Source organism: Panthera uncia (genome assembly GCF_023721935.1).
Source record: "Panthera uncia isolate 11264 chromosome B3 unlocalized genomic scaffold, Puncia_PCG_1.0 HiC_scaffold_1, whole genome shotgun sequence".
Lineage (NCBI taxonomy): Eukaryota > Metazoa > Chordata > Mammalia > Carnivora > Felidae > Panthera > Panthera uncia.
The window spans coordinates 59,340,715-59,367,573 of NW_026057582.1; the positions used below are offsets into that span (position 1 = coordinate 59,340,715).

The 26,859-nt window shown below is 35.0% G+C and overlaps 1 protein-coding gene across 4 annotated transcripts in view; it reads right to left on the reverse strand.

Annotated features, from left to right (window-relative positions):
• Positions 1-26,859, reverse strand: part of MIPOL1 (mirror-image polydactyly 1) — a 304,816-nt gene that overhangs the window by 97,150 nt on the left and 180,807 nt on the right. For all 4 annotated transcript variants that reach the window (XM_049611603.1, XM_049611604.1, XM_049611605.1 and 1 more), the window contains one exon: positions 12,894-12,988. In XM_049611603.1, the coding sequence (XP_049467560.1) occupies positions 12,894-12,988 (95 nt within the window). The remainder of the gene's footprint in view (positions 1-12,893; positions 12,989-26,859) is intronic.

Below are 26,859 nucleotides of genomic sequence, written 5' to 3' on the forward strand. Positions count from 1 at the left end.
GTAGTAACTGATTATTGTTTACTTCTGATCTAATGAGAACTAAATGGGAAATGACTGGAACTATATTAAGGAAATATATTAACAGAATACTGATAGTCATAAACCCTTATAAGTTAAAAGGAACAAGATATACTGCAAAATATTTAAAACATAACAACTAAGCAGAATAGTAAATTAAACCCTAATAAATGCAGATGTTTCATAAATATCCTGGGTTTGGAACTGTAAAAGGAACAAAATATTTTCATATTGACCTATGTCCATAAAAAAACGTTTGTTTGGAATTATGGAAAATAATATTCAAGTAACCCTATTTTGACTTCTGTAAACTTTTAGAACATCAATTTAAACTTTGGGGAACAACTACTTCATGATTCAGAGTGAAAACTCTAGCTACTTCGTATATAATTGAGACTGGAATATTTACACATTTAAATGCCTAACTGCAGGTAAACATTTGTCCTTTTGGGAGAGGCCCAGGTGGAAGGGCCTCATGGCAAAATGACAACCTTAAGTCCCGGATATCTGAGTGTACTGCCAGTGCCACACAGTCTTAAAAATACTGCTGGATCATCATCATCCTCAGTCAATATTTACTAAGCTCTTTATGACAGCAGGAGCATTAGAAAGTTTATAGAAATCAAAAGTAGCTCAAAGACCTCAGTTTGTTGTACCTCGTTCTATATGTTAGCATCATTATTATTTTTTTTTTTTTATGGTTAATGAATCACAATGTTTCTGAAGAAAGGTCTTCAATTATTAGGCATTACTTCCATTTGCCAAATATTTTAAACTAGTGTAGATTTGATAAAACTTCAATGCATTACTAACACATATGTCATGTATAGAAAGAGAAAAATATTTTTAATTCAAATATGCTAAATTAAACCTAATTGTACCCAGTGAAGTCTCTTGAAATATGAGGGGATTCTCTCTTTTCATGGTCATTTCTGGCCATAGCTAATGTTCATAGGATTGGATTTTTTTTTTTTTTTTTTAAGGTGCCCTTTTCCTCACTAATCTGTCATGGGCCCCTGCTGCTACCAAGTGGCAGAAGAATGTTTAGGTTAATACTTCTTTTCAAGCTGGTACTTTCCTTTAATATTTTATTTTTTTAAAAGTGCTTGGATTTTTGCCACATAAAGTACTTGAAAATACTTTAAAATTTTTGGCAAACTTAAAATATAAGTGAACTTATCACTTACAGAAACATATTTCATACAGAAACATATTTCATAATGTAAGGCAAATCTACTTTGAATTTTCGTTCTCTCATACATCTCATCTTTTTGTAAAGCACAACACTAATAACATCTACTACAGAAAATGAACTTCATTGTCACACACAATAGGTGTGACACAAAATAGGTGTTACATCTTATCTTTTTGTAAAGCACAACACTAATAACATCTACTACAGAAAATGAACTTCATTGTCACACACAATAGGTGTGACACAAAATAGGTGTTACACATCTATTTTTATATAAAAGTAATGCATACTCACAAAAACCTCAAACACTTTATGAAGGTATGAAATGCAGTCTAAAATTTCCTCTTGGGGCACCTGGGTGCCTCAGGCAGGTAAGCGTCCAGCTTTGGCTCAGGACACAGTCTCGTGGTTCACAAGTTTGAGCCCCATGGGGCTCTGTGCTGACAGCTCAGAGCCTAGAGCCTGCTTCACGGATTCTGTGTCTCCCTCTCTCTCTGCCCCTGCCCCGCTCATTTTGTCTCTGTCTCTGTCTCTCTATCAAAAATAAATCAAACATTATTTTTTTAAAATTTCTTTTCTCTCACCAGGTAATTAATTTGTTACACCTAGTCTCATTTCCCAGATAACCTGCTAAGTTTCTGATGTATTACAATGTTTAAGCATATATTCATACATTCAGAGAACTTCTATTGATCATTAAAAGTATGCTAAGAACTGATTCAAGTATAAGATGCAGTGATATGGAAACAAAATCCTTGTCCTTGCAGAATTTAATTTCAGAAGATAGTCCACAAATACAGGCTAGTGTCATGTGGGGTTGTCTAGTATGAAGAAAAGTAAAGGAGGGTAACAGTGGTGCAGATAGTGGATAAGCTATTTTAGATGGTCAGGTACATTTAAACAGAAAAGTGAACAGAGTGAAGGAGGGGACTCATCACAGTGAGAAGAGGGCAGAGGAGAAAAAAAAGTCAAGGCCCTGAGATGGCAGTTTTCTTAGAAGGTCTGTGATAATAAGGGAACTAGTGTAGCTAGAGTAAAGCAAGAGTAGAAACATGTTAATGAATGAGGTTAGAGAAGCAGCCCGGGGCCGGTGCATACGTAATGTGTACACACACTCCTTTTATAAATAAGATCACAACACACATCTGCGACACAAACTTACATGCCTGTACGACTGAGGCAGATGATTTAAATGCATGAAGTAGGCTGGATGGGGAAATGTGGTGAAACAGAGAGTGCATGCTCCTTTCAGAGAAAGTAGCTTCTACTTAGCCCCAGCTGACTGTTGAAACACACAGGTGTGACTGTTGAGTCTGTCAACTTGTTAGGCTACGGTACCCAGATACCTGTTCAAATATCAGTCTAGATGTTGCTGTAAAGGTATTTATTAGATATGATTATTATGTAGATCAATAGACTTTGAGGAAAGCAGATTACTCTTCATAATATGAGGGGTGATGGTCATCCAATCAGTTGAAGGCTTTAAGAAAAAGAATGAGATCCCCAAGGAAGAAGGAATTCTGCATTTTTGGACTCATGACAGCAATATCAACTCTTCCCTAGTTCTCCAGCCAGCTGGCTTACCTGGCAGATTTTAGACTGGCCACCCCTCCCCTCCCATAAATGCATATCAATTCTTTAAGATAAATCTCTCTCCATGTACACATGCAGTTTATTGGTTCTGTTGCTCTGGAGAACCCTAATACACGCACCACGCCATAATCCTAAGGGTCCCATGTTGGTAGATTTTCCAGTTTTTATTTTGACAATTGATATTTTTAAATAATATGCTCATTAAAAAAAAACATCCATAGGGAAAATTCTAATTGATTTTTTCACTATAAGAAACAATACTGCAATGAACATCATATATGACATTGATATATGGTAAAAATATTGAGTTCTTAATTCTAAATTTCTAAAAAAGTAATATTCACATAAGTGTTTTCTAATAACGGTTTTCAAATTTGAATACTGTTGCCTGGGAAAAAATAAACTTGGTGGAAGATGGCATACTCTCTTATATGGAGACCCTGTTGTGTCCCACACCTCTGCAAATGACTAACCAAGATGTTGGACTAGGTCCATACTATTTCCAATCATTTCATTCAGCATTGAGCTCTTACTGTATGCACTGCACTCAGTTCTATTCTGCAGAAGAAACGTCTCATCTGAAGAAACTTTCAATCTAGTGTTAAATTTCATTGTTTATTCATCTGTTTGGCAAATATTTACTGAAGGCCTGGTGTATATAAAGAATAGAAGCCCTGGTGGAAGAATTAAGAGAAATACCCACACAACTATTACATAGGTAAGCATGAGGTATATATTGTGACACAGCCACTATGAAGAACCATGGTAGTTCACTTCAGGTAGAATGAGATCATTTCTGGTTGAAAGATAAGAAAAAGATTAATTGAACAGTTAATCAAAGCACTGGAGTGGGAAATTGTGGGGTGTGTCCAAGAAATTGTGAGCAGTTCCTTTTGGGAGTGCAAATAATAGTCAATTCAGTATTAACAAATATTTGTCGAGTTCCTACTATGTGTGAGGCAGTGTACTGACACGGGTGACACTGATGTGAATGAAATCAGCAGGCAAGAAGATGACTGGCGACATGTTAATTCAAAAATACCGGTGGCAGTCGGGGTGCCTGGTGGCTCAGTCAACTTCAGGTCAGGTCATGATCTTGCAATTAGTGAGTTCCAACTGCGTCGGACTCTGTGCTGACAGCTCAGAACCTGGAGCCTGCTTCAGATTCTGTGTCCCTCTTTCTTTCTGCCTCTCCCCTGCTTGTGCTCTGTCTCTCACAAACAAGGGTTCATGAATGTTACACTAAAAAGCTTGGAATTTATTGTTTAGGTAATGTGGTATTATTAAATAGTGTTAATGTCTGAGTGAGAGGTTGAAAATAATGTTTCAGGAATCTTAAGAGGGGTAAGGAATGGAAACAAGAAGATGAAGTAGCAAGAGAAGCCTGGCCACGAATTTATAGAAGTCTGATCTAAGGTAGGAGCTGTGGGAAATGAGAAGTCAAAAGTAACAAACACTGCAAGGAAAACTGTAGCAAAATTTGGCTACTGATTAAATTTGTGCAAAAGGACAAATGGAAGATTACCTACGCATGAGCCAAATGGCACCTGTGGAACTATAATAATGGTGATTCTGTGCCAAGATCAAGGGAAACACTACTTCTTTTATCTAACAAAACATGAAATTAAAACTTTCTCAAGCTAATAGAAATAATGTTAATAGATGGAAAACATTAAGACCTAGAATTGGAAAGTCCATTTTAACACTGGGCCTTGCTAACAACAATGATTAAATGGCAAAATATTTTGTTAAATGCTCTTAGGAGGCCGGGTCATTTGATAGAAAAACTACGAATAGTAGAATTACAGGGAATTTTAGTTTTGCTTTTTAACTTACTGTTAGATGTTAGAAGGCGGCCCAGCAAACAGTGAGAACTGACAATGCAAAAAATATCCTTTTGGGTACAAAGTCATGGAAGACATAAAATATTACAGTAGAAATGGCTTTTCACTAATAGTTACATTTGAATAAAGCAAAACTTTTCAAGTAATTTTATAAATATTACTATTATTTCCTTGCACAGTGGTTTACATTTCTCAAAAAATATCCAAACATATTATCTCATGATTTTCCTAATAAGCAGGTCAGATATCTCTGTTTACAGGTGAAGTAACTGACATTCAGAAGTAACTTATTAAATGTCACATTCTATAAGTTGAGAAAAGGAAGAAAAGAATCCTTAATAACTATATTCCAAATCATTGGACATACAGAAAATGCAAACCTTAAGGTCTCTTGTTTTTCAAACTTTGTTTTAATTTTTTTTGTTTTGCATTCCAGAGCCACCGACAAATATAATGGTGGTTTGAATAGTAAAGGTGAAGTCAGCTGTGCAATAAAAAGGCCTTGAAAATAGGTGCAACTTATTGATACAAGAAGACAGTTACTATTTCTAAACATCACTAAACATAAAATTTAATCTACGTCACATGAAAGAGTGACAAATTTCACAAAATGTTAGAACTACAAAAAGCCCCTAGTGTCAAAGTTAAACTGAAATCTAGAAAGGTTAGAGCTTGCCTATGTTAAAAAAAAAAATTCTGATTAATGGCAAAGATGGAAGAATTCAGGTCTCCTTTTGTTCTTTTTTTATTACTGCTTTAGCAGTATGGTACAATTAACACAACTCCACGGATAGTTACTTCTTGTAGAAAATACATATATGACAAAATTTTTTATGTCATTGGGCAGTTCGTTGATTAGAACACTGAACAAATGAGGTCAGGATCAACCCCCTCTTGATGAGGGATTTACTTTTTTTTTTTAATTTTTTTTTATTTTTTAATATATGAAATTTACTGTCAAATTGGTTTCCATACAACACCCAGTGCTCATCCCAAAAGGTGCCCTCCTCAATACCCATCACCCACCCTCCCCTCCCTCCCACCCCCCATCAACCCTCAGTTTGTTCTCAGTTTTTAACAGTCTCTTATGCTTTGGCTCTCTCCCACTCGATGAGGGATTTACTTTAAGAACAATGTTGCTTCCTGGCTAGAACTTCCATGCCATAATCACTGCTGACTGTCTTATCAATGCATATAGTTCCAACTGGGAGAACAACAGTTCAAAACCGTTGTTTTGAACCAAAACCACCACTAAAAGACAAAACAAAATAAAAACCCAGATCCTAGTGACAGTCATGTCTCTGTTATGGATAGCATATACACGGACAAAAAAATGTTGCTAAGTAAAAGATTCATAACTAAATAAAATTTAGAAAAGGGATGTAGAAAAAATTAAGAATTTCACTCTCTTTTTGAAGATATTTTATATGGGCTCTGTATTATAGCTCATACGACTTTGAAATGTATATTATGAACCAGTAAGCAGGGCTCAGGTTTAGTCTAGTTTTCAGTATGTCAAACATGTAACCATTCTATTAAAAATGATTTCTAGGAGTGCCTGGGTGGCTCAGGCGGTTAAGCGTCCGACTTCGGCTCTGGTCATGATCTCGCAGTTTGTGAGTTCGAGCCCCTCGTGCTGTCAACACAGAGCCTGGAGCCTGCTTCGGATTGTCTTTCTCTGTCTCTCTCTGTCTCTCTGTCTCTCTCTCTCTCTCCCTCTCTCTCAAAAATAAATAAACATTTAAAAAGTTAAAAAAATAAAATAAAAATAAAAATGATTTCTATGATTAAGAAAGTACTAGTACAGTCCTAGGAAACATACTACCGTAAAATATGAAGCATTCTATTCAGTACTTTTAGCCTAAAATGTGAAATTTACCAGGTTCCGTAAGGCATCACAACTTCCCACACAGAAATCACACAAAACATAATAAAAACCTAAGACATAAACTGCTGTTGTTATAAGTAAGTATATTAAATCCTGGTTTAATGGCACCAAACAACAGGATCTAGTTCTTGTTCACACACTTGAATTTACATTTTACAGCAAAAGGAAATATAGGGAAGCACTATAAAATTAGCAACCGTTCAAACTTAGGCATTCTCTCCATTAGAAAGAGTTTGTTATTATTATGCCTCCTGAACTCAGGAATGCAGCACTACAGGTTTACAATACAGGAAAAAATACAAATCTAACCCTTGCAAGTTTGAGATCATTCCCTGATGAAACTGTTCAGATTGAAACTAATGAAGCTCTTGCAAATGAATTTAGCATTCAGCACAGCAATGAGGAGGTACTGATACTTTACTAATAACACGTTGGTAATAACTGAGATTTATTTTAAATCTTCCTCTTGCTATTCCTCTCTTGTTATGCCTTCTGGTTTAATGCGAAAGAGCCGTCAGTTATATTGGTTAAGCTTAGGATGGGTACATCTACCTCACTGCCCCTGTCTCTAACTCTGCCAAAGGAAATGAAAGGCCAACATTTCTCTTCTTAGTACTCAAAATCTTCTGAAGCTCCAAGGAAACAAACAGAATAGAGAAACTCAGAAAAATACTTTTTTCATTTTCCTACTCCATACAGAGAAATGGAAAGGTTACAGTAACAGTAGCTCTTAGTGTACATAACCCAGCAAAAGAAAATTATTTTGGAAAATAATTTAAAAAGAAGAAGGTCAATATCACTAATTGGCAGAATTAAAGGCATGGTAGAATGAAAGTCATCAGCATATTTTAATCTGTCCTTGAAACTAATAACTGATCACACATCCTCCCCTGCTTCGGTTATTGGAAAGGTGAGAGCCAGACTTATTCTTTAGGCTTATTCTTCTCCTGTTTCATGGTATATACATGCAAGCTGTACGCTGACTTGCTCCTAACTCCAGCTTACTGTCCTATTCCTATATTGTCCTTAGCTATTTTTCCTTTTAAGTTTTAAATTTTTTTTAAATGTATGTTTATTTTTCAGAGAGAGAAAGAGAGAGACAGAAAGAGACAGAGCATGAGCAGGGGAGGGGCAGAGAGAGGGAGACACAGAATCCGAAGCAGGCTCCAGGCTCTGAGCTGTCAGCACAGAGCCTAACATGGGACTTGACCCCACGAACTGTGAGATCATGACTGAGTTGAAGTCGGATGCTTAACCAACTGAGCCACCCAGGCGCCCCTATTTTTTCTTAATTACTGGTAAATTACTTTGTTTGACATGACAATATACATATATGTATAAATAAGTGTAAAATTGACTTGAATAACTGAAAATGTGTTTTTTCTTAAGCTTTGTTAAGCAAAATTTATTATCTATGAGTTCACACACACACACACACACACACACTACAGAATTAGTCTTGGTTATCTTCACATAAAAGTAGAACTTTTTCCTGTCCTCTGTAACATAGGAAAGTAAGAAGAAAAACTCCCAATATTTCTATGAATTAGTTGTGTTTCATGTATGGATTTGTAACCACCATCTATTCAGGTCAGTAAGAAATATTGTTTACTTTCGTTTGAATTGATTAAATCAGAATGTGAGCTTCCAGGAAATTTCAGCTTTGTTCTTTTTGGTAATTGCCTCTCTCTTCCCAGAGTTTTATATCCCAGGGATTTTACCCCCATACTATTTAAAATAAATATCTGTATATCTTCACAGAACATTCTTTGTACATTTTAAAAACAACTGTGGCAAGATAACATCATCCATATCCAGAACTTTTTCACCATTCCAAACAGAAACTCTGTACCCATTAAATCATAACTCCCCACTCTCTCCTCTTCCAGCCCCTGGGAGCTCCCTATTCCTTCCTTCTCTCAGCCCCTGGTAACTCTATTCTACTTTCTATCTCTATGAATTTGCCTATTCTAGATACCTCACAGAAGTGGAATCATATCATATTTATCTTTTCTCTCTGGCTTACTCCCCTTAGCATAATGCTTTTAAGGTTCACTCATGTTGCAGCTTGCATCAGAATGTCATTTCTTTTTTATGGCTGAATAATATTCCATTGTACGTATACAACACATTTTTTTAATTCATTTATCTGTAGATGGGCACTTGAGTTGTTTTCACTTTTTGACTAATTTGAACAATACAGTACAAACAGTGGCGTGTATCTGAGTCCTTGCTTTCAGTTCTTTTAGGGTATATCCTATGTGTAGAATTGCTGGATCATGTAGGAATTCCATGTCTAACTTTTTGAGGACCTGCCAAACTGTTTTCCACAGCAGATGTATCATTTTACATCCCCATCAACAATGCACAAAAGTTCTCTATACCTTTTTGTTTTGATAGAAATATGGATCTTCCTAAAGGGTGCAACTTTCCTCATAGACACCACGCATTCTCCTGTGCATCACACACTGCATGGTTCATCCTTCTATACATACAGCTGTTTATTTAAACATGTAGCTTTTATCTACTTATTTTTAGGTCGTTTTCCATTATGGCACTTACAGTGAGTACCTCAACATATGCCAATATTTTCAGAGATAATATCCAAATGGGTATTTAAGTACGTTAGTTTCATAAATCCTTGACTTCTTTATATCTAGTGACCCCTACCTTTCTCAGTTTCAACTATCTACTACTAAGGCAATACTTTTAAATATTGTCAATGCTGAGAATGAGTGCAATCTCTGAGATCTTAAAGAGCAATGTTCCACTTTCTGACTACAATCTCTGATCCTTTTAGCTCCTGAATTTTCTTATTCCCACTACTTTTGCTTTTTGATCTCAAGATGTATGGTTTCTGGATTTCTCCTTTTTCTCTTGGTATACTCTTAATTTTATTTCCTGCCCTATTTAGCTCAGACTATCATTCATCATTTCAACACCTTTTTGCTAGTTTACTTTCAACCACTCTCCTCTTCATCATGTTAGTCCTGCATATTTGTAATCCTGAATCATTCCAATTCTTTGCCTTCTTTGCTTCTTGTGTTTACAAGAACCACTGAATGTGTGAAGTTACACAACTGTACAAACCAGAACTCATACAAATCTATAGCATCTATCCCCAGCTGACTCTTCAGGATTGCTTGTCTTGTTCTTTTTGCCCTTATTCAGTTCTCTTTCCCATTCTCTTCAGTAGCTGCTCTGTTATTCCTTCCAAAACTTCCTGTCCTCTGTCACTTTAGAAGCTCACGGTGACCCTTACTTTGCAGAAAAAAATGAAGCCTATTAATTGCAAACTGAGTTTCATTTGTATTCCACAGCTATTCTTATCTCCTTCACTCCTGTCTGTGACCATCTTCCTGTTCAAGGTAAACTCTTTTGCAGATTCTAATTTCCATCTCTTCCTATTTCTTTAGGAATCCTGTTCCCTGACAATCTCTCTCTTGGCTCCTTCCAATTAGTCATAAACAGGCTCAAATATCTGCCATTTTTCAAAAACAAAAAACATAAGTCCTTAACCTATCTTCCTTTCTTCTCAACTATCATTAACATCTTTCTTATTCAGGCTTCTTCAAGGACCATTCTATTGTCCAAATTACTACTTTACCTCTAATCACTCTTCAATTCACAGCTAACTGACTTCTACATCTAATGCTTTATTAAAACCACTTCTGTGGAGGTTACTAATGACAACATAATTTCAAACAAAAAGCTAAGAGCTATACATACTTAAAACAAGTGTATGAGGTAGGTACTAGAATTCTAATTTCACAAAAAAGGAAATGGTCTTGGAGAAGTTCATTTATATAAGTCATAAAGGCAGGGCTCTCTAAGTGCAAATCCCAGGAGCTTCACCATACTACCAGTATTTTTTTTTTTAAGTAGCAGTAAGAGGGGTATATGTGAAGAATATCTTTGAGCCAACAACTGTTAACTCGAAGAGTTGTTCAACTCTGTTACAATCATGTAGATTAAAAAGTCTTTGAAAAACAAATAGTTTAGCTTTACAATTTTCAAAAATCTCTCAGTAATCTTCTGCAATTCAATAGAAAGAAGGAGGAGCATTAAGAACTGGCATCAGGTTCATTTTTGAAGAAGAAATGTCAGTTCATGTAAGAATATCATATGCCTCTCAGAATTTTTGGACACTGTCATTTTATCAATAAACACCCGCTGTTCTATCTCACAAGGATGGCAGGAAAAGGTTCCATAAAAACTCTCCCTTATCAATAGAGTGAAGCTACTTCATACCACACTGCGGTATCCAAGGTCTGGGCACAAATCATACGATACTTTAAGTCCTAGTAGAGGGTTTAATATATGCCTCTATTATTCCACCAAGAAGAGACCCTGATGTAACGCAGCTATCTGAAATGTGCATGCAAAGCAGCATCCCTCAAACTTGGATACATGTGGGAATTTCTAGGGACCTTAAAACACACTGATAGCCTAGTCCTACACCGAGACTCCAATGTAATTGGCCTGGGAGGAGATGGGGATTAGGGCTTTTAGAAGCTCTTCAGGTGATTTTAATGCACAGCTACAGTGGAGAATCCACTGGTGTAAAGTATGGAGGAAAGACTGTCATATCCACTCTATAGTTTAAAAAAAAAAAAAAAAGGGTGGGTTGCTGAGATGTCTTTATCCATTATCAGGTTTCTGCTTATCTACATGACCACACATAGACACTGCTTCTAACTGCAGGCAAATGACTTCCCAGTCATCAATCAATTTACTTAATATTTTTTTAAGTTTATTTATTTATTTTGAGAGAGGGAGACAGAGGTAGAGAGAGAGGGAGATAGAATCCCAAGCAGGCTCTGCACTGTCAGCATGGAGCCTGATGCGGGGCTCAAACTCACCAACTATTGAGATCATGACCTGAGCCAAAATCAAGAGTCAGACACTTCACCACCAGGTGCCCCAAACATACTTAATATTTGATAACTGCATTAATTCCTAAGGCTGCTGTAACATTGTAGCACAAACTGGGAGACTTAAAACAGAAATTTATTGTCTCAGAGTTCTGGAAGCTACAGTTCCAAAATCAACATGTCAGTTGGACTATCCTCTCTTTGATGGAATAGGTGAGAATCCTCCCAGGCCTCCTCTAGATTTTGGTATTTGCTGCCAATCTTTGGGATTACTTGACTTGTGGATGCCAGGCAAAAGGCTGTCTTCTCTTGGTGTCTCTGGACAGCCTTCCTGTATGTGTGCGTCTCTATGTCCAAATTTCTACTTGTTATGAAAACATCAGTCATATTTGGTTAGAGCCCATGCTAATGACCTAATTTTACTTGGTTACCTCTTTATATAGAGAATTTGCACCCATAGAAGCCACTGATATTTTCACATCACATTTCAGTGTTTGCAGTTATCCCCAAAATATCATTTACAGTCATCACTACTTTGAAATTATGGTTGTTAATAGACTTGGTGTTAGACCTAGTTATTTAATGTATTAATAACGATGTGTGAATATAGTAATATGACATACTTGCATAACTATTTCAGTAAAACTGATTTTGATTTAATTGCATTTTATGCACTTAACCACATTGTTCTGAGAGGAGGCAAAAAACTAAAAGAAAATCTTTCAAATACCCACAGCCCAAGTTAGTGAATTCTTACGTTTTAGACTTCAGATTCTTTTTAATCTTATCAAGTATCAGAGAACATATAGAACATTGTACATCATTTTTCAAAACTTTTTTTGTTTTTACAATGATCCTTTGTGAAAAAATCTACAGATATTTTACAGATAACCCAACAATCTTATTTCTCTCTCGCACAACACAAAACTGAAACCAAAGTATCACAAAACAATATTTACTTTAACTACAGGAAATGCACTCTGACATCTTCTATTCTATTTCTTTTCATTAAAAAATGCCAGTGTGACCTACTGAGTTAATTTCACAACTACTCTTGGAGCATAAATTAGTGTTAAAAATCCTTCAGTGGCATTCCTTTAGAAACTTCTCATATTATAATTGGTGAAAGGCTGTTATTACTGCTATTCATGTACTATTTTAAAAATATGTATCATTTTAGAGGTGGCATTTAGATGAGCAAATAGTTCAATAGTTAACTAGACTCCATTCAGACAACTGGTTATAAGTTATGTAAATTTTATAAATCTGATGGGAATCTAAGCTTAAATTTTACCAAATGCAGGAAAGAAAAAAAAGGTAAAATAAAGAATATTTTGTGCCTGAATCATTTTAAAATTACAAAAATATTTTAACTGAATAATGTTTAATTTCCTTGAGGTATTTCTTCACTCACTGTAAAACTGGGTAGAAACATTTCCCAAACCAACATTTCTTTATGCCCAGGTTAAAAAGAATTTTACCTGTAGTAAACACGAAGTGTTTCTATTTCTTCCTCTAGTCTTTTGTACTGTTGAATTGCAGTTTCTCTGGCTTCTTGCATAGCTAACAACTTTGCCTGTAAGTAATTAATATTTTAAGAAATTTAATATTGGTTTTGGTATGTTAAAATATATATTATAGTATAAACAGGAACCTTAAATTTCTGGTAGTTTTATAATCTATCAGTATTTTTAGTAGTGTTTCATAATTTCCCACAAAATAATCAAATTATATTAATAAAAGACATATTGAAGACAAGAACATATTAAATTTATCAACTTTGCTCATTACTAAACTTCAACCTTATTCATCTGTATCATCAGATATATGCCCTTCTGCAATGTTTAACTTTATACACAGAACTCAGAATGTGGAACATGGGTTCAGAGCAATATCAAGAATAAGATAAGCACAATGGGTGTTTCGCATACAAACTTAATGTGGCTCCACTGCCTGATCACACTGGATTTTCTTTTAACTTTATTAATAGTAAAACCCAGAAAATGCTAAATATGTTAAGCCATCTTTGATATTTAATGTGAAAAAAATACACAAGACTACAACCTGATTCTTACAGATATGACTTAACCTTTGCAATTCCTTTTCGGCAGGGAAAAAAAAAATCTCTAAAGGGAGAATGGCAACAATCTTGAGTGTTAGTGGTATTTTATTCAAGGGATGTTATTGTTCCGCTCTGCCTATAGTATTTAAATTTTAAAGGGTCTGTAATCAGTTTTTCGAGAGTTCAAACTTGTAATTTTAAAAGAATTGCCAACTTCCAACCACCTTTCCCATTGGGTTTCAGGTATAGCCCAAAAGAGTTTTCATCAGAACTTTTAAAATAGGGTGCTAGTATTCAGATTTCAGTTTTGTTTATTCACAGCTTAATTTGCATGAAAATACTGTCTTTCACTTTCAACGATGTTATCACATACCTTGCACACACTAATGGCAATAATTAAAAAGTACTTGAGTTTGGAGGCAGAAGTTCACTAATTTTGTTGAACTCATATAATTTCTCTGGGATTATTTTCTTCCGTAAGAATGAAGTCATAAGACAAACTGTGAAATCCTGACCAGAGGAAAAGTAGTGTCATGTAAGTGAACACTGGACAATGCCACTTTTCTATTTAAATAACCGAATAATAAAAACATGTAGCAGTTCAGGTCTCTGTATATAATTTAGGAATTAAATTAATTGATTTGTTCTCTATCTGGGTTAGCAAATCTAACAGAGTTACTTCTTAATTAAATTTAAGATATTTGAGTGCTTGCCTTAACATGTCACATTCTAGAATTATAGATAAAACATTCTCAAAAATTATTAAAAAGCATTTAAAAATAGGTGGCTGGTTCTTTATGCCAATAATTGACAGCATTGCCAATTTTCAGTAAATTATAAAACGTGACTGAAATGCTAACATGAAAGGCACAGATACCCATCGTGACTAAATGGTTAGTCAAAAAGAATTACACAAAAAAGGACATATCACATTCAACTTACAAAATGTCAAACATCCTGTTGGATGTATTTAAGGAATATCAAATACTGGACAGGTAATAGAGAATTTGCTAAATAAATATGTTACAATGACAAATACCTTAGATGACTATCCTGATTTTTTTTTTAACCTGGTACTTCTGCTGAAAAAAAAACGAAACAAAACAAAACAAACAAAAAAAACAAATCCAAAACCCCTCTGAAACCAAAAAACAAAACCAACAATGCTCTAGTAGGAAAAAGCCAAAATGAAGATTTCTGCCTAAGAAATTTCTGCAAAAATAGGAACATGAAAATTTTACTTAAATTCCCGTGCTTCTAGTAATATTTATTTTTTCACTTCTCTTTTCACATTTAGTTGGCTATCAAGATTTGGTGTTGCTTCATAGCAAATCCACTGAATTTATTCATTCCAAATGTCTAATCTTATGTCTAGGCCCTGGTGACTATGTTCAAAGCTATTTTTAAACTTTCTGGCTTTACAACCACCTTTTTCTATTTTATCAGATATATGTTCATCTGGCTAGCATTTCCTTTTTAGAAAAATACCCTTACCCTTTGCCACAGTGATCTTGTTCAGTCCTGGTGGCTAGAATGAACTTCGTTCCCCACTACCTCAGGTATGTATCATCCAGGTTATTCAAACACAGTATTCCATCCCACCAGCCCCAGAAGAAAACTGAATCTTGATGACATCACTGGTACTCCTGGATCCCCTGTGCAAGACAGTTCCAGATCCATTCCATTTCTTGGACTCCCTGGGTAAATAAATCTTTTTTTGGCTTAGGCTAGCTTGAGTTGGATTTATGTTATATGTAAGAAAACTTAACTAATTTAAATGTACTGTTTACTTCTACTTTATTTCCTAGTTTCACTATTAATGTCATATAATTCCATCACATTACAGGTCAATAACAAACTTCATGTCAAAACCATTAAGGAAATTAGTGAACAAGATATTTTTCCTGTTCCTCAGGCATCATATTTCCCATATTTCTTACAGTTTAATAAAAATTGCATACATTCGTTTATGTGTGTATTCATATAAAAACATATGCATTAAAAAAACTAATGAAATTCAAAAAGTACAAGAAAATATTCAATGTAAAGTAAATCTTTGTCCCATCTCCAACACTCAGTACTACACATCCCCTCCTGAGATTAGTAGTCACCTGTTTGTTGTATACACTTCCAGAAATTATATGTGAATATATAAGCAGACATGTATATTTACAACTATGTGTGTAAATATATGTATATTATACATACATATTTATATATGTATAAATATATGTATAAGTAAACCTATTTACAATATTGGTGGGATTGTTTATACACTGTTACAAACTTTGTTTTAAATTTAAAAAATATTTTGCTATTTTGCTTCCTATGTAAAAACAAATCTTTTACCCCAACCCATATATTGCACTTACTAGTTACATTCCTTCCTTCCCTTCCAGCCACCCCCCCCACCCCCACCCCCGGTCGCCTCAAGTGAAACATTTCAGTGAATTTGGGCTCATCATTTTCAAGGATATTTTATACTTTCACTATATGGTTATGTACTTTATAGATAATGTATCTTCAAGAAACAGAATATTCCCATTACTCTAAAATGTTCCCTTGTGTACCAATATAGTCAATGCTCTCCTTTTACGCCCAGTCCCTGGCAAGCACTTATGATTCTTAGCCCTGTAGTTTTGCCTTTTCTAGAATGTCACATAAACAGAATCATATAGTAGGCAGCTTTTTGAATTCGGCTTCTTTCACTTAATGCTTTTGAGCTTTTGAGCATTACACATACCAATAGTTCATCCCTTTATATCACTGAGTATGGATGTACCATAATCTGTATATCCATTCACCAGTTGATGGACATTTGGGTTGTTTCCAGTTTGGAGCAATTATTAATAAAGCTGCTATAAACATTAGCATATAGTCATTTTGTGCAACTATACCTTCATTTCTCTTAGGTAAGTACCAAGGAATGGAAATGCTGGGTCTTATGGTAAATGTGTATAATGTGTTTATATACTTTATATAAAATTATATATATTGTAAAGAAACTGCCAAACTTGCTGCCTAAATCGATGTAACTTTAAAGCATCTGTGTTTAACTATAATAGCAATGCCATTTGTTGAATGCCTACTATAGATTAGGGCATTGTATCAAATGCTTGAAATCTATGGTCTATCCCCACAATCCACCTATGAGATAACTCCTATTATCCCTGGTGATAAAACTGAAGTTCATGAATATTAAGCAACTTGCAAAACTATAATATTCTGGTATATACATTATGTAAATACATGTAAACACTTAACATATATGTTTACACATACACATATATCTGCTAAGTCAATCTATATTCTCAAAAACATATGACAGATGACAAAAAGTAAGAATTTGAAAAATAATACCAACGTGTAGGTTCACAAGCACTTGGTAATTTTGTTTTTTAAAGATTTTATTTACATTTTTTGAGAGAGAGAGTGTGAACAGGGGAGGGGCAGAGAGAGAAGAACAGACAAATTCCAAAAAGGCTCCACACCGTCAGTGCGGAGCCTGATAATGCTAACTGTGAGATCATGAACTGAGCCAAAATCAAGAGCTGGATGCTTAACTGAATGAATCACCCCAGTGCCCCAGGGTTGGTTAATTTCCGTGTGTCATAGCCACACTTGCAGGGAAAAGGACAGCAGAGATGTACTATATACTCTTGAGCATGCTGCCTTTTTAAATATCACTCAAGCCTTTCCACATATAATTGCTCTTTTTGTTCTTTATTCTAATTCCTCCAAAACGACACCTAAGTTTTTCTTAAACTTCCACCCAAGTCCTGCTCAAGGTAAAAATGCAGGAAACTTGATGCTATACTTCTGATCATTATGTGCATCATTTGCATTGAGTTTTGATCCATACAATGTTTGGATCAAGTGTACAAGACAAGGAGTCTTGTAACTGGGAGTCATGTGTGTATTTAGTTTTGGTAATGGGACCAACTGCGAGTCAAGACTATTATTTAGTCTTTAGCTGGATCTTTTGCTTCTCAAACTGTTTCTGGTTCATCTCTCCCTAATACCAGTAACATTCTGCTGTTTACTCCACCAAAATTTACCTATACAAACATCTGTCTTGACTAAAATATGGTCTCCTAAATCCACTAATTTTACCATTATAACAAAAAGTATTTTTTTTTAAATTTTTTTTAACGTTTATTTATTTTTGAGACAGAGAGAGACAGAGCATGAACGGGGGAGGAGCAGAGAGAGAGGGAGACACAGAATCGGAAGCAGGCTCCAGGCTCTGGGCCATCAGCCCAGAGCCCGATGCGGGGCTCGAACTCACGGACCGTGAGATCGTGACCTGAGCTGAAGTCGGACGCTTAACCGACTGTGCCACCCAGGCGCCCCCAAAAAGTATTTTTAAGCATATATCATCACAATTATATTTTTTAAACTCTCTAAACAAATTTTATAAACTGATCACCAAATTTCATTGAATCTAATATGCTACTGATTTTATTATTTCTTTTATTTTCCCCCTTTATTTTATTTTAGAGAGAGAGAGAACGTGTGCATGAGGGTGAAAAAGGGGCAGAGGGAGATAGACAGAATTTGATAGGGGGTTCAGTCTCACGATGGTGAGATCATGACCTGAGCTGAAGTCAAGAGTAAGCTTAACCAACTGGGTCACCCTGGCACCCCTAAGATGCTGATTTTAAAACACCCTAATTTTATGCAGAAAAATCATGCCAATAATACTTACAAGACACCATGTATTGTAACAAGCATACAGCAATGTTTAAATGTGAAATTATTTTTTAAAATGTTTTATTTTTTTTTGAGTAGGTTCTATGCCCAACGTGGGGCTTGAACTCATGACCCTGAGATCAAGTCCCTGAAGATCAAGAGTTTGATGCTCTACTGACTGAGCCAGCCAGGCGTCCCAAAATGTGAAATGATTTTTTTTAAATGTTAATTCATTTTTGAGAGATAGAGACAGACAGAGCATAAGTTGGGGAGGAGCAGAGAGAGACAGAGACACAGAATCCAAAGCAAGCTCCAGGCTCTGAGCTGTCAGCGCAGGGCCAGATGCAGGGCTCGAACTCACAAACCATGAGATCATAACCTGAGTCAAAGTCAGAAGCTTAACAACTGAGCCACCCAGGCGCCCCAATGTGAAATGATTTTCAACCTAATATATTTCCTTCCTCTAAAACAATAAAATTATCTCCTGAGCAATAGCAAAATATCTTTTTCTGGACAGTGGCACGTGTTTTAAGTTTTTTCGCATCTCCTCACTCCATTCACACACAATAGCCATACCTTGTCTATCATGAGTAGAATTCTCTATCAAATAAAAAGAACTGCAACATTCTTGATTCTTTCTTTTGTTTTCTGTATAGGAAAACTTGAAATTTTCATTGAAATCGCCAATGGTGTACTCCAGAATTCATACGTCCTCCATCTACCTTTGATACTTATTCCCAACATGTAAAGGGTATTGCTTAAAGCACGTGTGAGAAGCAGCTGAACTAATTCTAGGTGGAATCAAATAATCATCTGATAATAGTTATCGATAATAATAAAAGTTTACAAAATGATCAGTGTGTGTTTTACATCTTTAGTCTTCTCACTATACCTTTTTCTTGGACCATTATATTTTTTTCATTCATTTCCAGTTTTATTGAGACATAATTGACATATAACATTGTATTAGTTTTAGGTGCACAACATAATGATTTGATGTATGCATATATTGCATATATTGTAAAATGATTACCACAATAAACTTAGTTATCATCCATCAGCTCATATAGTTACACATTTTTTTTCTTGTGATGGGAACTTTTAAGATTTACTCTCTTAGCAACTTAAAATTTTTTTAATGTTTATTTGTTTTTGAGAGAGAGAAATAGAGAGTGAGAGACAGAGCACAAGTGGGGGAGGAGGAGAAGGAGGAAGAGAGAGAGAGAGAGAGAGAGAGAGAGAGAGAGAGAGAGAGAGAGAGAGAATCTGAAGCAGGCTCCAGGTTCTGAGTTGTCAGCACACACCGCGATGCGGAGCTTGAACTCACAAACTGTGAGATCATGACCTGAGCAGAAGTCAGACTCTTAACTGACTGAGCCACTCAGGCATCCCTCGTAACAACATTTAAATATGATACAGTACTATTAACTTTAGTTACTATGCTGTACATTACATTGCCAGAATTTATTTACCTTAAGTGAGTGAAAAACAAGTTGGTTAACCAATGTTAGGGTTAGTCTTATAATTAAATGGCTCATTCTAAAACTACGTTTTGAGCAATGCCATCTAAATAGAACAACGATTTATACTGTTATCATATTAGAAATGAACTGGATTGTTTTCTTGGAGTCTTATCTAGTACCTTAAAATGACAGACAAAGAAAAGACTACAGTATCCCCATAACTGAACACTATTTGTATGGATATTGTGGAGAAACCACTTTTATCTTACTTCAAAATCTTGTTATGTTTTGTTTGAATGTGTTTTTAATAGTAACAGTCTGATATAGTTAAGCTTTCCTTTGGTAACTCCAAGACCATTAATGGTAACCTGTTCTTATCAGAGAACAGAGGCATTTGATCTTATGTGTGATACCTGCTAAATAAAGAAAGATACGGTACAAATTAAATCACAGAACCAAATAATTTTAGACCTGAAAAGGATCTTACTTTACAGGTGAGAAAATTTTTGTTAACATATGTTTAGGGAAACATTTGGAAATTGTCCAAGGTTTCATAGTTGGTGAGAAGGAAAGTTGGAACCAGAATAAAGTATCCAGAAAATGTTGCTTATTCTACCATTCAAGACTACATTTCAATATGGCATAATTTAATATGTATGTTAATTGTTTTAATAGAATTTTTTATAATCATAGATATATAAACTGTGTTACAGTATTAAACACATTTGTAAGGAATCTAATTAGCTATGTTCAAATAACACATCAAATTAGAAAACTGCTTAACAATAGGACTATAGCCATCCTAGTATTTGACTTTTTAAACCTCAGAAGCAGGGTAAGAACCTGTTAAAGAAAAATAACTAAAAACCTTGCAAAAAAGTATCTAAAAAAAAAAAAAAGCTACTATCAAAAGGCTAAAAATGATTGGATTTCAATTATACCTCCCCTTCATAGGAAAACGGATTTCTCACCACGTATATTACCATAGTGCAATGCTCTTTAAAGACTATTCCAATGAGGTAATATTATGTCCCTATGAAATGCCTTTCAGACCAAGGATGATCAGTTTCCAGACTCAAAAGCAGTCATATCTGCACTGTCTAGTGATGTATGCTCTGACATGAGGAAGGGAAGAAAACAGTTTGTAATGGAAGCAGAAGTCAAAAACATTCATAGGCAGACAATGATCCATGAGCAGTGAGCTGAGTCTGCGAAACAGAGAAGGGAGGTAAAGAGAAGTATGCCAGAAACAGAGTGCAGCACAGCGACTAAGAGTAAAACTGGGTTTGGCTACCAGCAAGCAGTTCTATGACTCTGAATTAGGGCCTCTGATAAAGGTAAAATGGTAAAATGGTGGTAATAATACCCATCTCACATGACTATTAGATAACGATAAAATGAGATAATTTACCATACGATAGAGCCATATCAAAGTGAACAAGTATGTAAGCTGTACAGTAGACACTATTGAACTTTAGGTATAAAATTATTGGGTAAATAACTGAAGTCAATACGAAATAGCACTGTACCAAGTAACAGGTCAATAAGGTGAGAAGGATTGGGCTTTAAGTACAAGTTCAAGTCATGTGGTAGTCTGCAGTATGATCATTAAAGTCCAGATATTAAATATTTTAGACTTGTAGGCCATATAGTCTCGCTTGCAACTACTCAACTGTTTTTGTAGTGTGAAAGCAGCCATAGACAATATATAAATGAACAGGCAACACTGTGTTCCAATAAAACTTTATCTACAGAAACAGTCAGCCGGTTTAGAGGTCATAGTTTGCTGATTATGGATCTAGTGTCAGAGAGTACAGGTTTACATAGAGCCTACAATATCTATTGTTCTATATAAGCTTTTGGTTAATGTTGTTAGATACCTGAAAAAGTGAAGAATCTGTCTAGAATGAACAAGTTTCTGAAGGCAATGAAACAAAGCATTTGAAATTCACAGTTCAACAGGTTCTTCAGGGCATATAATAATAGGAGGAAAAAAGAAGTTAATAGTGGTTCATGGCAACCATGTGCTTGCACAGTAACACTGCAGTATGGCAGGAAATCACCTTGTCTGGGAGGCATCATTTCACTTATTACATAGAAAGCAAAGCAAACAAATAAAAAACCTTGTAGCTTTGAATTGTATTTTGCTTGATGTTAATATAATTTCTAAAGCATTCTTTTTATTAGCTTTTGTATGGCATATCTTTTTATAGCTTGTTAACTTCAATGTTTTTTATATGCCTAGGTTTAGAAGTGACTATTGTAAACAGCATATATTTTTTTTTCCAGTCTAACAATCTTCATCTTTTAACTGGAACATTTGATCCTTTTACATTTAATGTCACCATCAATAAATTAGGGTTTCAATATGTAATCCTATGATGTTTTTTTTGTCCTGTTACTTCTCTTACTTTTTTGTATCACCTTTCCTTGCTATCTTTTGGATTGATTCTTTTATTACCATCCCATTTCCCCCTCTTTAATTTCAATGTTATACCGTCCTTTACATTCTTTGAATGGTTATCCCAGGAACTACAAGATAAAAGTTTGACTTATCAAAAACCTAATTTAATACTTCTTGACAATGAGAGGACCTAAATCCCTTTACCTCTATTTATTCCTCCTAATTTATTTGTTACTGTTTATTCTTAATGTATTCTAATTTATCTAGATTTAAACTTCAAACAACATAATTAACTTTTTGTTTTGAGTCAATGTGCATTTAAATTTGTGACTTTTCTTTTGTGTTTTATTCTTTCCTCGTTGGAAGGTTCCTTATGGAATCATGTTCTTCTGTCTAAACAACAGCTCTTAAAGTTTACTATAAAGCAAATGACCCACTCAATTTTTTAGTTGTCTGAAAATGTGTTCATTTCATGTTCTTTGAAGATATTCATGTTGAGTATATGATTCTAAATTAGCAACTATTTTCTTTCAGCACACTGAAAGCATTATTCCAATGTCTCCTGACTTCCACTGCTCTGTTGAGAAGTCATCTGTGTCACTGTTGCTCATTTAAAAGTAATCTTTTTTGGCTACTATTATGAATGTGTCTTTGATGTTAGAATTCTTCTATTTCATTATGATGTGACTAGGTATGTATTTCTTATCTTGCTGTCAAAGAATATCTTTCATCAGTTTTACAAAAATCTCAGTCATTTTCTGTTCTAACACTGCTTTTCCAGGATTGTCTGTATTCTCTCCTTTTGGGAATCCATTTAAATGTTTGTTGGACTACCTTACTCTATATTTCTTAATTTTTGTTTTGTCTACTGGTTTTGTATTATGGGTAATTTTTCAGATGTATTCCAATTCATATGTCTTCCAGCTCCCTAATTCTTTCTTTGGCTGTATATATAATCTGACAATTACCTAGAGTGTCTTACTTAAAAAAATTATTTTTGAACTTGCACGTGATTCTTTTTCAGACTTGCATGGTTATTTTCTAGAAAACGCTCTTGGTTTTATTCATGGTTGTGATTCATACTCTAGTTATAAACTTCACTGAAGCATTTTGAACAAAATATTCTATATTCTTTAGAAGACTTTGTTTAGTGAGTTTGTGTGTTTGTGAGGGTGTGTGTATGTGTTCTTTTTTGGTTCTGTCTGTTGTGACTGTCATTTGTGATGTTTTTCTTCCTCATGTACTTGATTGATCTTTGGTTGTAAGTTCATGTTTTCTTGGTAATAACTTATGGGATCTTCCTGGACTAAATTAGGGATGCCTTCCTCTGAATAGGACTTGTGCCTGTTTCATCAGGGATCCATGACAGACAATTCCTAGGTAAAGTTCAAGAAGCCTACAATAATGCCAGAGTTTCTGGCTCAGCTCTTTAGCTTGCTGATGGTCTAGAAATTGGGATCCCAACTGAAGATGAAAGTACCTCCATAGATGTTTGCCCTGGTATAGCTGTAGACCATCTGTTTGCTTACTATTGGAGAGGGTTTGTCTCTGGTTCTTCTCTCAATTTTTTGTGAAGTAAAGTCTTTTAAAGGTTTCCTTTATTTTTGTGAGTCTAGCAATGCATTAAAGTATCTTTTCCAGGACCTGCTAGGTTAACAGCAAAAGAGTCCCCACAGTATCTTCTTGCCACACTGCAGGAAGGAGAAGTGTATATTGAAATTTTAACACATATTGTACCATCAAAAATGGACCAATATGTTTTTATAATTTAATGTTTAGAATTCTTACATTTGGTATATTACTGGATTTATTTACTTTGTAATATTCCTCGCCTGCTTTTAAGCAGAAATGATTCAAAGAAGGTTTCAGGTTGCATTTGCAAGCCCCTCTCTGAAAAGAGCCACTGAAGGGCTGTCTACTCTAAAATACAAATACATGAAAAATAAAAACAAAATTTGGATATAGTCATCCTAACAATATTTTTCACTTTTAACATTGTTTTATGGGAGTACTAAAGATGTAAAGATTGTCTACATGAAAATTTTGATCAGATGGTTAAGAGCATCATGAAATAAACTTCCAATATCATCATTTTTAGCTCTGTAATTTGTGTGATATTATTATTGTTTCTTTGAATTCTTGTCTTTTTTTAAAGATTTTATTTTTAAGAAATCTCTACACCAAATGTGGGACTCAAACCCACAATCCCAAGATCAAGAGCTGCATGCATCACTGAGAGAGCCAGGTGCCCCATGGCTTCCTGTCTTACAATAACAGTTTCCTTTGCTCTACAATAATATCATGTAAGAAATAAAACTACTGGGGCACCTGGGTGGCTCAGTTGGTTAAGCAACCGACTCTTGGTTTCAGCTCAGGTCATGATCTCATGGTTCGTGAGTTTCAGCCCGTGTCAGGCTCTGCGCTGACAGTGGGAAGCCTGCTTGGGATTCTGTCTTCCTCTCTCTCAGTCCTTCCCCCGCTTGTTCTCTCTCTCAAAAATAAATCAATAAACACTAAAAAATTTTAAAACTATTTAGGGATGCCTAAATTGCTCAGGCAGTTAAGCATCAGACTTCAGCTCAGGTTATAATCTCACGGTTCCTGAGTTTGAACCCCACGTGGGACTGTCTGCTGTAAGCAGAGCCTCCTTCAGATCCTTTGTCCCCACCTCCCCCCACCCCCCTCTGTCCCCAGTTCTTCTCCTGCTCCTGCATGCAAGTGCCCTCTCTCTCTCTCAAAACTAAATATATTCTTTAAAAAAGAATTAAAACCATTTAAAACAATTAAAATTTTTTTTTTAAATCTTTATTTATTTTTGAGAGAGAGAGAGAGAGAGAGAGTGCAGGCAGGGAAGGGGCAGAGAGAGAAGGAGACAGAATCCAAAGCAGGCTCTAAGTTCTGAGCTGTCAGCACAGAGCCCAATGCGGGGCTCGAACTGATGAACCACGAGATCATGACCTGAGCTGAAGTTGGACACTTAACCGACTGAGCCACCCAGGTGCCCCTAAAACAATTTAATGGTCAGAATCACTACAGCAGTTAGCACAGTTCAGTTGAGTGATAAAGTGACTGTGTCCTAAACTTGTCATGTGTCTGATTGCCAATACTGCCACATATTCTAATTTAACATATAGTTATAGGTGTTTATAGTCTAACTTTTTTAAAGGGGGAAAGCATAGATAAGTAATTATCTAACTGACAAAATGCTGACAAACAGAAATTGAGACATTCTCCGTAACTGCCTTTAACAATGTGAATCCTTTAGGGAAAAAAAAAAACCCTCTTGGCTTTTAAAATTATAAATAAAAGTTAGTGGTAGAAGCAGAATTTGAACTCAGAACTCTTGACTACCAGTTCAGCAAATAATCCTAAGTCTGTGCATTAACTACTTTGCCAACCTCTTCAACTTGAAACATGCCATTATATCCTATTGTGATGACTCCAGAAATGACACAGTTTACTCCAATTATTAGCTCTTTTTCCATTCACTATCATTTATTGGGAAAACTTCTTTGTATTTTTATTTTTAGTGTATGATAGAATTTACTTTTTAAGACAAATCATTTAACACATTTGTCTGGAACTATTTCTTTGTCCATGGATTCAGACTGTGGAGGCTTTATCTTTTCTGTTGAATGAACTCTATCTCAGAAGATACTACCTTGAACTAAGATTTGTTGCTAGTTAGATCCATTGAGATGTCTGGTCTCTGAGACTTGTTGACTACACCTCTGAAAGTCATTTATACTAATATATGTGAAACCATTGATCACTTCACTGGCTTCACTAATAATCTCTCCACCATTTAATGAGATTTGCCTCTTTTAACATTTAGAAAACAGGTTAATCATGTCATATTTATCATCTAGAGAGAATCCCTATTAAATTATTGAATTTCTGTCTACCACACTACTTATTTCTGAGATCATTTCCTCAGGAAAAAAATTACATGCAAGAAAACACTTAAAGCATCAGCTGGAATGTGAGTTTCCCCAAAAAGTTCATTCTCCTTTCTCATGGCATGATACATTCCTTTCACTAAGCTTGCTTTCTCTTGTACTACCTAAGAACATGAGCACACAGAGAAAATTAAATTCTTATTTAAACCAAGAAGCAAACATTTCCCAAAATGACAATATTCTCCTCCTTTCCACTTGAGTCGTAAACATTTCTCTACATGCCAGTGCCCTCCTGTTTAGTTAGAATTTTAGTCAGTAGTATTTTGTTTATTTGTTCAGGATCATGTATTTTTTTTTTTTTTTACATCTATAATACACTTCATCACCTGAACACCTGCTGAACTAAACTTGTCTTGCCAGCAAAAAATTTTGAAATTATGCAATCTGCAATTCAGTCCATGGCAAGCACTTGGGTAGAATTTCTATACCTTTCAACATACCTAACAACAATTAAAGAACTGCCTGCATAGAAATATTGCCAACTGAGAAGTGAAGCAAGATTAATCAAGTGAATTTGACTAACATTTTAGCTAAGGACTTTTCAGATACTCCCATTAAATAAGTGCCATAATCACTGTCTATCAAATTAACTTTGACATTAATCTAAAATTTTATGGATGTATTAAAAGGAAATTGGTATGATTATATGATCTTTAATTAATAAAAATAAATTTTTCATTCATCAAGTTTTCCTATATAGGCTACAAAGGAAATGTAAAAGACTATGGAAAGGTCATGATAACTGGAAAACAAACATATTCTTGAAGAAAGGAACACATTTTAATAAGGTGTATTTTAAATGGAAATTTTTATAGGACACAAACATATTTAAACATGTCAGAATCACTACAGCAGTTAGCACAGTTC